The 13198-nt window shown below is 34.4% G+C and overlaps 1 protein-coding gene across 1 annotated transcript; it reads right to left on the minus strand.

Moving 5' to 3' along the window:
- Positions 1-682: 682 nt before the first annotated feature.
- Positions 683-4030, minus strand: LOC121248092 (sucrose transport protein-like). The gene is made up of 3 exons (XM_041146450.1): positions 3781-4030; positions 1622-1692; positions 683-853 (listed from the first exon to the last, which is right to left on the minus strand). Exons 1-3 carry the CDS (start codon positions 4028-4030, stop codon positions 683-685), a joined length of 492 nt encoding a protein of 163 aa, XP_041002384.1.
- Positions 4031-13198: the final 9168 nt, after the last annotated feature.

Genomic DNA, 13198 nt, shown 5'->3' on the forward strand with positions numbered 1-13198 from the left:
CTATGATACATGTTCTAAATAGAACAGAACATTAGTATTAAATGCAAGAAAGAAGTTCTATTTCCTTAAGTTTATATTTAAATGTTAGAACCAAAACAATAGGTAACCAAATATATGTCAACTGCTATCGAGGTATTTATTTGGTTAAACCATTATTCCATAATACAAGTACTTTCCAAGTACCAATCTTCTTCAATTTGTCCATTGAGGGGGAAATGGGATAGTCCTTCATAAATTTTTCAGTTCAGTTAAAACAGTAAAAGAAAGTAAAACAACCATAAAAATATTCAAACTTTTTCAATCATTTGGAGTTTGCCAAGGATTTCTACTTATTCCGTTAATGATGCCATCGATAATGAACTAATGAAGCAGAACATTTTGGTGAATGCTGCATATATGGAAGCCATCTCTCTAATCTCACCGACTATGCTAATTAATTAATCTGCATAAAAAGTAGCAGTGATTGGCAAAGTTTCAATACTGGAGAAATCAAGCCTAATATCTCTTTGGCCAGCCAAAGCTGTTAATGATCATTACCATATCATATTTGATACTTCATGTTTCATATAATGAATTTAAAGCTTAGAACTTGGAAGACGTTGGATAAACCAAGATGATGCCATGGGCACTGGTAAAAATACTATACAGGTTGGTTGTCACCTTGATGATGTCGCTTCAGTCATTAACCCAAATGGAAACCGGATGACTTGTAAGAGCCGCTGGAAATATTTGGCAGCCTGCGGATTGCAATAACACCAGCCACAAAGCCAGAGACGGAAGCCAAAACAAAAGCAGGAATGTTTCCTCCTCCAAATAAAGCATCGCATGGCCCCGCGCCAAGTGATACGATCATCTAAGTAAAGTAATAACACAGTTGACATCAACATTGACTAAATTAATAAGTAAAAAATGGGAGCAAGACTATAAGTGTTTTCCATAATCAAACAAGAATAAAAAGGAAATGTATATATTTTTATAAACCGCTCATCAATCAATAAGCCCAACATTATCAATAACATATTACAAGCTAGGCTAGGTACCTCTGAACTCGACCCCCAAATAATAAGTAACAGGAGAAAAATAACTAGAGACAGGAGACTATAGAACATTCTCACTAAGATATGTACCAAAGATGCTTTGGAAATGAATGCTGAACTTTCTCAAGCATTGTAACTGCAATTATGAAAATACACACAAAAGAGTAAAAAAAAGGTTGGGATGAAGGTTAACGGAACCAAAGAAATATATAAGTTAGCTGTTCATTTGCAAAAACAAAAAAAATGCTAATCTATTTCAAAGTTTGAAAGCCATGTCCTCATCAAAGCCAAATAGGAGTAAAAGGAAACAATTATCACACTTAACTAGTTAACTAAAACTAAAAAACGATATGAAAACTTAGATGAAGGGATTCTGTCAATATTCCCCCTCCCTTTCCTTAATACATGTAGACAAGAAGTCTACATGAGAATGTTCTAGTTCGATTTATAAAGCAAAAACCACAGGGTGGAATAATTAGTGTAAGACTCTATTGAGTGTAGACCTCTCTATGTTGCCACGTTTCCCTTCTTGTTCTAGTTCGATTTCACTCACACTAATTTTGAAACTAATAACATTAGTCTACAAGAACAATAGTGATGCTTGTGTGAGTGACAAGAGTGAATAAGGAGTGATCAGCCTGATATTGACGAAAACCTGTATCAAGAAGCACATTAGTTAGTTTGAAAAACCAGTTGCGGGAGGCTTGCTTGAGACCATATAGGGATTTTTTGAGTCGACAAACACGGGTCTCCCCCTTAGTGCAATAGCCGGGAGGTGGGTTCATGTAGACTTCTTCAAATAGATCGTCATGCAAGAAGGTATTGTTCACATCGAGTTGATGAATGATCTAATTTTTTGTAGCAGCAACGACCACTAAGCAGCAGACAATGGTCATTTTGGCTACCGGAGCAAAAGTCTCATGGTAGTCAAGTCTTTCAACTTGAGTGTAGCCCTTGGCAACCAGTCGGGTTTTGTGTCTCTCAATGGATCCATCAACTTTGAGTTTGGTTTTGAAAACCCATTTATAGCCAATGGGTTTCTTACCAGGTGGAAGGGGGTCAAGAGTCCAAGTGGAGTTAGCTTCGAGAGCCTAGAGATCAGCAGACATTGCCTCGCGCCAATGAGGATGTTTGAGGGCATCAGAATAGCATGAGAGTTCAACACAAGGGGTGAGAGCATTTAAATAAGTAATATGTGAGGGAGAAAAGTGAGAATAGGAAAGAAAAACAGATAAAGAATGAGCAGTACCTGAAGCCGTTGTAGCAGGTGAAGACACCGTGGGCTTTGTATGTAAGGTGGGGCATATGTAGTCATGGAGATAGAGAGGCCGTGTAGTGTGACGGTGAGGAGGTGAAGATGAGGAGGGTGGAGTTTGAGGAGGGTTTATAGGTGTTTGAGAAGTAGGTAAAATGAGTTCAGGGACGAGGAGAGGAATGATTGGAGATGAAGAAGGGGAGGGTGGGGGAGTCTGAAATATCCTGAAAAGGCAATTGTAGTTCATGGAAGGTGACATCACGAGAATAAAAAATGGACTGTGTATCAAGATTATAGAGTTTGTATGCTTTGTGAGTGCTGGGTAGTCGAGAAAAACACATTTAGTAGCACGGGGAGAAAATTTATCACGGTGAGCATAAAAAGTTTGTGCATAACAGAGACACCCAAACACACAAAGGTGATCGTAGTTAGGTATTTTGTTGAAGAGAACCTCAAAGGGTGATTTATTTTAAAGAGTACGATTGGGAGTGCGATTGATGAGGTATGTAGCAGTGAGAACACAATCACCTCAAAAAGGAAGGGAACGTAGACTGCGAGCAACATTAAGAAGGTGCCGGTATTTACGCTCCGCAATGCCATTTTGTTGAGGAATTTCGACACAGGTACGTTCATGAATAATGCCGTGGTCAAGAAGATAAGTTTGAAATTGATGAGAGAGAAATTCTTGTCCATTATCAATTCTAATGATTTTAACATTGGTGTTAAATTGATTTTTGACAAGAGGAAAAAATTGCGTTAAATGAGTGTAAGCTTCAGATTTAAAACGCATTAAATATATCCAAGTAGTACGGAAAAAATCATCCACTATTGTAAGGAAATAATGTGCTCTAGATAAGGAAGAAGTATGATATCCACCCCAAATATCACAAAAAATTCAATTAAAAGCAAAAACACTTTTAGTAGCAAAAGTTGGAAAGGATAATCTTGTGTGTTTAGAACGAGTACAAACATCACAATCAGAAAGAATACAAGGGGAATCTAAAATATTAGGAATAATAAAATTGGAGGGATGACCTAGACGTTGATGTCATAGAGTCTTATTAGTAGTGGATTAAGCAGCAAAAACCATAGGGGGATCAGGACTGTACACGTAAAGCCCATTGCATAGTTCACCCACTCCAATCGGCTTCATCGATTGTGGGTCTTGAAATAAGCAATTATTAGAAGAGAAAGTAATAATGCAAGAATTGTGAAGGGCAATTTGGAAAACAGATAATAAATTAAAGGTTAAAAGAGGAACGAAATAGACTTGAGTTAGGGTTAGAAATGAAGATAGAACACATGTGCCGAGACCCTCGGCAGGAATATCTTGACCCGTGGGAAGCCGAATGGAGTGGGAGGTTGCTAGAGGTTGAAGATCGGTGAAAGCATCCTTGTGGTGGCAGATATGGTGGTTGGCGCCACTGTCTACCACCCAATGGAGGCGCCGATTGAGTGGAAAATCGAGTTGAGAGGAGAAGAGATTACCAATGAAGTTGACAGAGGACTTAATCGGAGAGGAAGATGGTGCGAGCAAGCCAAAAAGCTTCTGGTAGAGCTCCAGTGACAAGCCAGGAATCGGGCTTGAGGCCGACGGAGTAACGGCGGTCTGGTATATTCTGGATGGGGGCTGACCAAGAATGGAAGGCTGGGTCTTGGGTCTCGGGTTACGGCTAGGGGGATAACCCACGAGGGTCCAACAACGATCTCGAGTGTTTCCGTCTTTGTCGCAAGCCATGCACTTGAAGGGGGTTTTGGGCGCCCACTAGATCTGATTGCCATGGCCATGGTTTCCGATGAAAATGGTCGAATGTTGAGCAGCCTTTGTTACTTTTCTTGAAACAAAATAGAGAAGACTTTGCTTGTGGGTGGGAGTGGATCCATGGCCAAGATTTGAGTGCGGAGGGAGGCGAAGGAATCGTTGAGGCCGAGGAGGAACTGAAACACCTGTTCATTATCAGTTTATTGTTGTAAAGCTTTGAGGTCAGTGCTTTGTTAGAGATGACTGAGTTCATCCCAAATTTGTTTGATTGGTTGTAGTAATCATGGACTGAATTTGTGGTCTGGTGTAGAAAAGAGAGAGTCCGTTTTGAGTTGGTAAATTCTGGCATTATTGCCATGACAAAACCGATAGGAAAGATCAACCCAAACATCACGTGGGTTGGTATGATATTCAAGAGAATTGGCAAGAGAGCGGCTGATAGAATTGAGGATCCAGATAAGAACCATATCCTTCATTTGGTTCCATTGTGTGTATTCTGGTGTGTTAGGTTCAGGAGGTTTGAGGGTACCATCAACAAAACTAAGTTTGTTTTTGGCATTGAGGGTTCGGGTCATGGCTTTTTGCCATTTGGGATAGTTGTCACCAGTTAGAAGTCCATTGACAAGGGTTAAGCTTGGTGAATCTGATGGATGAAAAGATAAGGGGAAATGAGGGAAGGGAGGGTTGGGTTGGATGATTCAGCCATGGTGTTGCAAGACCTTGTTCTAGTCTGATACCGTGTTAAGAGAGAACAAGGTCTTGCATAAGGGATACCATGTTAAGAAGATGAGGGGGACGTGTTTGAATAATTCTGTTTATTGTTTTGGTATTCAGCTTTACAAAATATATAAGTGTTCAATGAAACTAATTATGGAAATTTACATATAATGAAAGGTGCTATTGTAACAAATGCCTAAAAATAAGAAATCCCCGATTTTGTGCAATCCATAATTATGGGAAGAGATGATTTTGTCAATATTCCCCCTCAAGTTGGCACATGAAGATCCGTAATGCCCAACTTGCAGGAGAAATGATGAAAAAGGTCCTGGCCTAAAGCTTTGGTGAAGATATTTGCAATTTGCTCATGTGAAGGAGTGTGAATTGCTTTGAGGAGGCCGGAGCGAATTTTGTTGCGAATGATGTGGCAATCGATCCCAATGTGTTTAGTACGTCATGGAATACTAGATTGTGAGCAATGTGAAGTGCAGACTAATTGTCACAGTATAGATGGAAAGGCTCGGGATGAGGGATGCCAAGATCAGTGAGAAGTTGCTTTAGCTAGGTGAGCTCACAGGTGGTGACAGCAATGGCGCGGTATTCAGCTTCCAGCGGAAGAGTGGGCAACGGTAGTTTGTTTTTTTGTACGCCACGAGATCAGACTAGTACCGAGCTGGATGAAGTAATTTGTGGTGGAACGACGGGTGGTGGGGCAGCTGGCCTAATCAGAATTAGTATAAGCTGTAACCTAAGAGGTGCTGGAAGAGGAGAAAAAAATGCCTTGGCCGGGGCTCCCTTTGATGTAACGGAGAACACGCGTAGTAGCAGTCATATGAGGAACACGAGGGGCATGCATGAACTAACTAAGAATGTTGATGGCATAAACAATGTCAGGTCGAGTGATGGTCAAGTAAATGAGACGACCAACTAGACGACGATAAATGCTAGGATAAGGAAGTACAGATCCATCTTCATTGGAAAGCTTCAAATGTTGTTCTATCGGAAAAGAGGCGGTCCAGGCACCAAGTTGACTACTGTCAGAAAGGATATCAAAAGCATATTTTTGCTGATTCAGGAAAATACCTGCAGAAGAACTTGCAACTTTGATTAAGCTATGTTTATTACCAATGATTATACTAGTCATGATAAAGTAATTGCTAAATAAATTTTTGAATTACCATAGTCTTCAAAAGCAAGAACAACTTTGCCAAGACAATAAGCTGCTAAATAAATTTGCAACAACATGGGTGTTTTACATAAAATACCATTAACTTTGCATCAAAGTACAAATTAATACAAAAGATCACTAATCATAACCTCAATACAAGAATTAGTACCAGATTCTGATACATAAAATAAAACCGTAATCCCTGAAAACATTAATGATATATGATTAAGATATAATACGAATAACTACGGATGCACAACCATTATGATAAATAAAGAAAATCATGGAAATATTGTTTGGATTAGATCGGTATATAAGTCTGAGTAGCCATAAGGATCTCATTATACTAGAAAATTATCTCATTGAATTATTAACTCACAGTGTTTTCAACTTTGTTAAATCCTTTAGTGGTGGAAACGAGCCAAAAGAACCATCCAAGTCACTACTTCTCTTGCATATCAAAATCCAAAAAAAAATCCACTCAAACCCATGCCAAATTCATGTAGCAAACAAAACCCTAGAGCTGCCAGTATAACACCTACATCATTCACACAAAAATTGAAACAAAATCCTAACTTCATGTTCATAACCCAGATCCATTTTTGGTAGCAATCCAGTTCTAATTACCTCCATCACAAAGCACCTCACAACTCTAAGATAAGAGCATGGTGGTTGTCGTGGCAGAGCAGGACCGAGGAGGCGTAGAGATGAGAGAGAGACCAGGAGGTGCTCGGTGCCATGGAGTGGTTCCTGAGTGATGTAGCAGAGAGAGAAACAAAGAGACTTTTGCCCTTGAGCTGCTGGGCTAGGCATATAGGAGAAGGGGACTCCGACGGAGGACTGGCGATGGCGTCGAGGTGTGAATAGTGGAGAACGACGCCCCTAGCGGCGGTGATTTCCAGAGATATCCGAGAGAGAGAGGTGATGCCAGATTTAGGGAGGCAAGAGATTGAGCGGGGGTTGGGGGAGAAGGAGCTGGTGGCCTTCGAGGTGAGGTGGCAACAGCATGGTGGGAACGTTGGCAACATGCTGTGCACGGTGGCTTGAGTTGTGTGCGACTAAGGGATTGAAGAGAGACAGGGGGATAGAGGGGAGAGACGGATGGAGGGAAATGACTAGAAACTGAGCAGAGATTTTAATTTTATTAGTTTTTTTGCGGCGAGTTCATATCGCCACTCATAATATTTTAAGTGGCCGTAAACCCTTTTATGGCGACAATTTTCGCTGCAAAATTATCCATTATGGCGATTTTTGCATTTGACGGAAAGAAATAACCGCTACAGTAAAAAAAAAAATATTTATAACAGTGGAAAAAATCGCCTCAATAGTATATAAAAATCGCCGTAAAAAATTGACAGTTAATTTTTCCATCAGCATTTTCCAAACTTGTGTTTTAATTCACTGGCGAAAGTTAAATTGTTGAAAATACGTATTATATAGCTACAATTTTTTGCACCGATCAAAAAATCGTTGGAAATAGTTTTTTTTCGACAATTTTGAAAGTTAAAAAATCGCTGCAAAAAAAACCACTTTCACAATTGTAGCGATTCACGAACCATCGTAACAAGTATTTTAATATATTGGCAAATTTTTTTGTCGCAAAAAGTGAAAAATCGCTACAAAAATTAGAAAAATCACCACAAAAGACCAGTTTCAAAATTTTATGTAAAAAATACGGTGACAATGTAAAATCGCTGCAATTAAAAGCTTTTTGCGACGATTTATTTTCAACTGACAAAAAATGATCGGAAAATGCCCTATTTCTTCTAGTGGAAAGGGGAAGGCACTCCAGTTATTCTAATCCAATGGCAGATTAAGATGATGGAGATATCATTTTAATAAGCAATGAAAGATATAACTTACGAATGTATAAGTTTCGCTTTACTCTTTTTTAAGAGTGAGACCTATCATAAAAAAAAAATTGAATATTTTTATTTATGTATTACTTTTTTTCAAGGAGTTATTATGAGATTTGTATACTTTTAAATCTGTATAAATTATTTTTCTTTATTCCAATGACATGACTATATATTCATAGTATCCAGATGGAGACAGACTTGGTAATATTTGGCGTGCAAATCCAGTTTGGTGAAATAATTGAACTAGCCTCGTATCTTTCGTCTAATATGCCATCCGCACGAGAGTCGATGTGAAAACGAGCCTTGATCTTTACAACATTCAAATTTCTGTAGATCATGATATGAGTAATGTTATATATTTATTTTTATTTTATTTTCGTCTCATTATTTGATGATTTTTTATTATCTAATAATAATAAATATATTACATTTTACTTAATAAAATGATAATATGATATATATAATTTTTCAGAAGAAAGTAGCCTAGCGCTTGGTGTTGGATCCGGTGTATGACCAATGAAGCAACATCTATGAAACTTGTTCCAATATCTTGTTCTTCTAGAAGTACTGTGCGATAAGGTATAACATTTAGAGTATTGGCATTGGCTTCATCAAAAACCTAATTAAATATAAAATTTGATGAATTTCATCAAAATAGGACTGCATTAGATTAGTCAAATAGATAAATGTGAAACTTTGAGCTACAGTAAATCTATAGGTTTCTTCAAATTTAAAGGTCTACTATTCATTTATCAAATCTATTTTTTATTTACTTTTAATCTCCAAATGTCTTTTTTATTCACATTTAATCTCCAACCGTCTTGTAATAATAATGTAAGAATCAAATTAAATTATTAATCAATATATGATTAGTGTAATTGTAAAATATGAAAAAAAATAAAAATATTTTTATTAAAAAAATAATATTATATTATTATTTTGATGAATTTAATAGCTAATTCAATGTGGAGTTATGACTAGAGAAGACTAGAGAAGTTTTAGATTTATAGAAATTATGTACTTTTCATCAAATTTTAGAGATAATTTTGATGAAGCCAATGCCAATACTCTTATAGGAGAAGTTTCCTTTTGTCGAAGATATTATATTGATTTGATATAATATCAATATAATATAATAAGTATTGATTTGATATTATATTCATTTGATTTTCATAATTATCAAATCACTTTGATTTGATATTATTTTAATTTAATTTTATAATATTTATTTATCTCAATGTAATTTTTTTTTTATAAATAGGAATGTATACCTTATATTCAATAAAAATCGAGAAAGTAAAAATTTAGCCCTCAAAAGTCTTTTGCCCTCATTCTCTTTTCCATATTCTTTTATATTATATTTTATTTTCTATCGTGGTATCAGAATCTTTGACTAACATTAAACTTGATCTTGTGGAATATTTATTCTTCCGCTAGGTTTACCTCTCACAAATTTTTTTATCGTCGTTCAATTACGTATCGTCTTAAATTAATACATTTGAAATATTTCTATTAGTTGTGAAACTTTTTTATTGGATTTTGATCCGTTGTGAGCATTGTTTGAAGCCTCAAATCCAACTTTGGCCTTCTGATTTTGATCCAATAGTTGACCAAGGCCATATATAGTTCATTGTTGGCTACAACTCTAGATATGATGGTCCAGTTGCCAGCCACTTCATCATCAACACCATCGTCTTATCGACGATCAATTAATGAATATGAAACCTACTTTTAAATTTCAAACTCAATATCTCAAAATTCTTCGACTTGAGTTTGAGGGAGAATGTTGAAGATAATATTTGATTTGATATTATATTATATTGATTTGATTTTCATAATTATCAAATCACTTTGATTTGATATTATTTTAATTTGATTTTTATAATGTTTATTTTATCTTATCTCAATATAAGATTATAAATATTGCATGTTAATAAATATTAAGATAAATTTAAATATATTTATAAAAAATTAAAAAAAATTATAAATATTACATGTAAAAAAATGTTGAATTGAAAAATATTATATTACAAAAGTGTAAAAATGACTCGAAGGAGGCGGCCTAAGATTGATACCGCACGTACTACGTAAGCAGTTGCATTTCTGGTCCAATCTCTCAACTTCTATCGCACGAAAAGGACCCCGCTAGCTAGCTAGCTAGGTTCAGCCATATTTGAAAGTCTAGCTTCAAGCCTAACCTGCAGTGAGCTTCAAAACAAGGTTGTCGATCGCCAAATCAAGCAAGCTGGAATAATGATTTTTCCTCAAACACGTGCTGAGAAGTAAGACCACATGAGCATCTGAATTCCAAGGTTTTTGTCTTGGATTAGAATATTTCGTAATTCTGGTCCCGTAATTAATTGGATGTGGACACGAAAAAAACCAGTTCATGAATGTGAACATGCATAGACTCTATATCCCTTACAGGTTCGGTGGACTGACTCGCAGACGTGTACTAATTATTAAGTCGGTCAAGGTCCGTGGCCGGTATGGCAAGGTTACTATTGTTTTACTTCAATTTTGGATTAGGTTGTTGACTTTTAAATGGCTATGAGTATGTGACGTCGTCCGTGACCTAACCACCACCCCCCATCCAGTTTAATTTGAGCCATCTCTTTTAACATTCACGGAGGATTGAGATTATAATTTGCACATAATTAGATCGTTTCCCAATCATTATATAATTAACGAACAATGGCAACATCCATTAATATTGCTTATGGTTCTCATTTTTGTTCGAGTTGAGGGTGGAATTATCACTTATTTTAAAATTTTAAATTAATTAAAATTTATAAATTTAATTATTTATATTATATCACGACAACATAATTTCACCTAAAAAATAAGTGAATACATTATGGTGTGTTTGGTTAAAAAAAAATACTGAGAAATGTTTGGAATTTTTTTAGATTTTTTAAAAAAATTTATTTGAATATAAATTTTCTAGGTTAATTAATTTTTATTTTTATAAAGTCATTTTAATTTTTTTTTATATTTTATTAAAACTTAAATAAATAGTTAGATGAAAAGTTGAAAAATTAAAAAAAGAAGTAGTGATAACCACATGCCTCTGAACCTAGTATATGTATTTAAAGTTTTATATACTAATACAGTGGTTTGTATACGAGTAGAAAACACGTGACGAAGACAAAACAAAAAGAAACTGTTGTCAAGCCAAACCAGGACGTGAACATGACCACACGTGCTCTTATCCAGACAAAAACACACCACGTGTGACACTCCTTTCACGCTGTCAAATAAAGTGCGCGTCGTTTACTTACTACTTTTTTGTTTTTCAGCTCCCACTTCTACAAATCTAGTAATTTTCAGACCAATAATAATAATAATAATAATTATTATTATTATTATTAAGAAAAATGATAAATATATAATATTTTTCACAATATATTTCACAATTATATTTTAAAATAAACAGTATTATTATAAAATATCATATAAAAATAATATTATTTTTTAAAAATATCATATTTTACATAAGAGAAATAATTTATATAAGCTCCAAATAAACAAGCTTCATACAAATTTTTGTAAAAAAATAGACCTCACTTTAAAAAAGTGTAAAAAAAATTATTATTTATTAGTGAGACTCTTTATTTTATAAAAAGACTTGTATGTAATTTATCTATTTAAGACTTCTATGTAACATTACTCTTTACATAGTGTATTATAAAAAGTATTGTGTGTATTATTATTCAGTAAGAAAATCCAAACCAGACAATTGTACTGGTGCTACTGTTCTGATTTCGGCTGAATTGTAGTGGGTATTCATCCAACATACTTTAAGCAATTCAAACGTTCTGGGATTTGTCCCTATTTTGAAAAGAAAAAAAAAAAAAAATTCTCTACCCAAAAAAGAAAAATGAATAATAAAACAAAAATGTCACTACCAATTTTTATTTTTATTTTTTTTTAAAACAATGATTACTTGTTAGATTGGAATAAGAGTAGAAGAGAAGAGATGAAGACCAAAGAGTATGATGCCAATCATATACTTCCAAAAGAACATGAAAAGCACAAGGAATTGATGATGTGGATGTTTGTACAACACGAGCCATTACAAAACTAATGCGTTAAGTTTGTGCCGCTTATCTCATTCATGGCGTCAAGAAGAGGGCTGTGATCTGTATTTGTGCCCAGAAAAGGGGGATATAATTAATTAGGTGAAGAATGCAAGTGCGTAAATCAAAGGGAAGGGGCCGGCCGGGCAGTTGGGATTTTTGGGTATTGGCCGGGTTCTTATGCTTGATCGATCTCATGTAGTAGTACTACACGTCCTGAGTGGCTCAGAGGTGGCTTCTAGATGCGGAGGGCTCTTGTTGTTTGCTTAAATTCAACTAATATTTCACTGTTTAACTCTCGTGGCCATCTCCATCAGAAAAAGAAAGCCATTACAACCTAATATATGGAAAACCAGTTTTGCACGCCGAGTTTGCCTCGCGTGGTGTGATGTAAAATTTTATCCATCACATTATTATCTTACTTTTTATTCGTGAGATGTGAGAAAATTTTTTATAATTAGATGATTATTTATCATTCAATGATAATAAATATGTCATATCTTACATAATTAAATAAAAATATAATGTAAAACATTACTCGTACACAGTGACAGAATTACGTTGGACTTTGTGGGGTCACTCCCAACTTTTTGAAAACACAAAATACCCTTAGATTTTATACATAATTCTATAAATATAGAAAATGTCCCTGCAAAAAATATATATATAATTTCCATATGCTCTCTAATTTTTTTTTTTTAATTTTCAATATACCTAGAAATACCTCTCTCTAATTTTCTTTTCCTTATAATTCCAAAATTTTGTTTAATTTCTGCATATTATCTATTTTCAAGGATATGGCTTCTCCAAAATTAAAAATAAAACTAAGTTTAGGAAAAATAATAAATTTATTAATATGGATCCTAAAGTTTTTTGTTATATAATATTGAGCTTCCTAATATGGAATCTAAAGTGAAAATATAAGAAAAATAATTTAAGGTTGATGATCTATGTGAAAAATAGTTGAGAGATTTTATCCTCTAGACTTCATTGAGCAAAAAAAAAAAACATTTTTTAAACTCTCAATTATAACATTATATGTTTAATGTGATACAAAAATATATAGATTTTGCATGAAATGTAGCTTACATACTATAATAAAATATTAAATTCTAAATGATCTATAGTTTATATGAAGAAAATAAATTTTAAATATTTTATTACAAAAATAATAATAGATGAATATTATTTCATTAAATATTATTGCCAGAAATTTGATATATATATTAATTTATGTTTTTAGAATTTTATTTCTACATATATGTAGCAAATTACGAAGATATAATTTTATATTTATAATTTTTTAATCTCATTTTTAGTT

This window comes from Juglans microcarpa x Juglans regia, chromosome 1D (genome assembly GCF_004785595.1).
Source record: "Juglans microcarpa x Juglans regia isolate MS1-56 chromosome 1D, Jm3101_v1.0, whole genome shotgun sequence".
NCBI lineage: Eukaryota > Viridiplantae > Streptophyta > Magnoliopsida > Fagales > Juglandaceae > Juglans > Juglans microcarpa x Juglans regia.

Coding starts and splice junctions, on each gene's coding strand:
- LOC121248092 (XM_041146450.1), bottom strand. CDS start 4,030: ATGGCTTGCGACAAAGACGGAAACACTCGAGATCGTTGTTGGACCCTC. Junction 1,693..3,780: donor GTCCTCTGTCAACTTCATTG/GTAATCTCTTCT, acceptor TTCTTGATACAG/GTTTTCGTCAATATCAGGCT. Junction 854..1,621: donor CAAGCATCACTATTGTTCTT/GTAGACTAATGT, acceptor TACTTTACTTAG/ATGATCGTATCACTTGGCGC.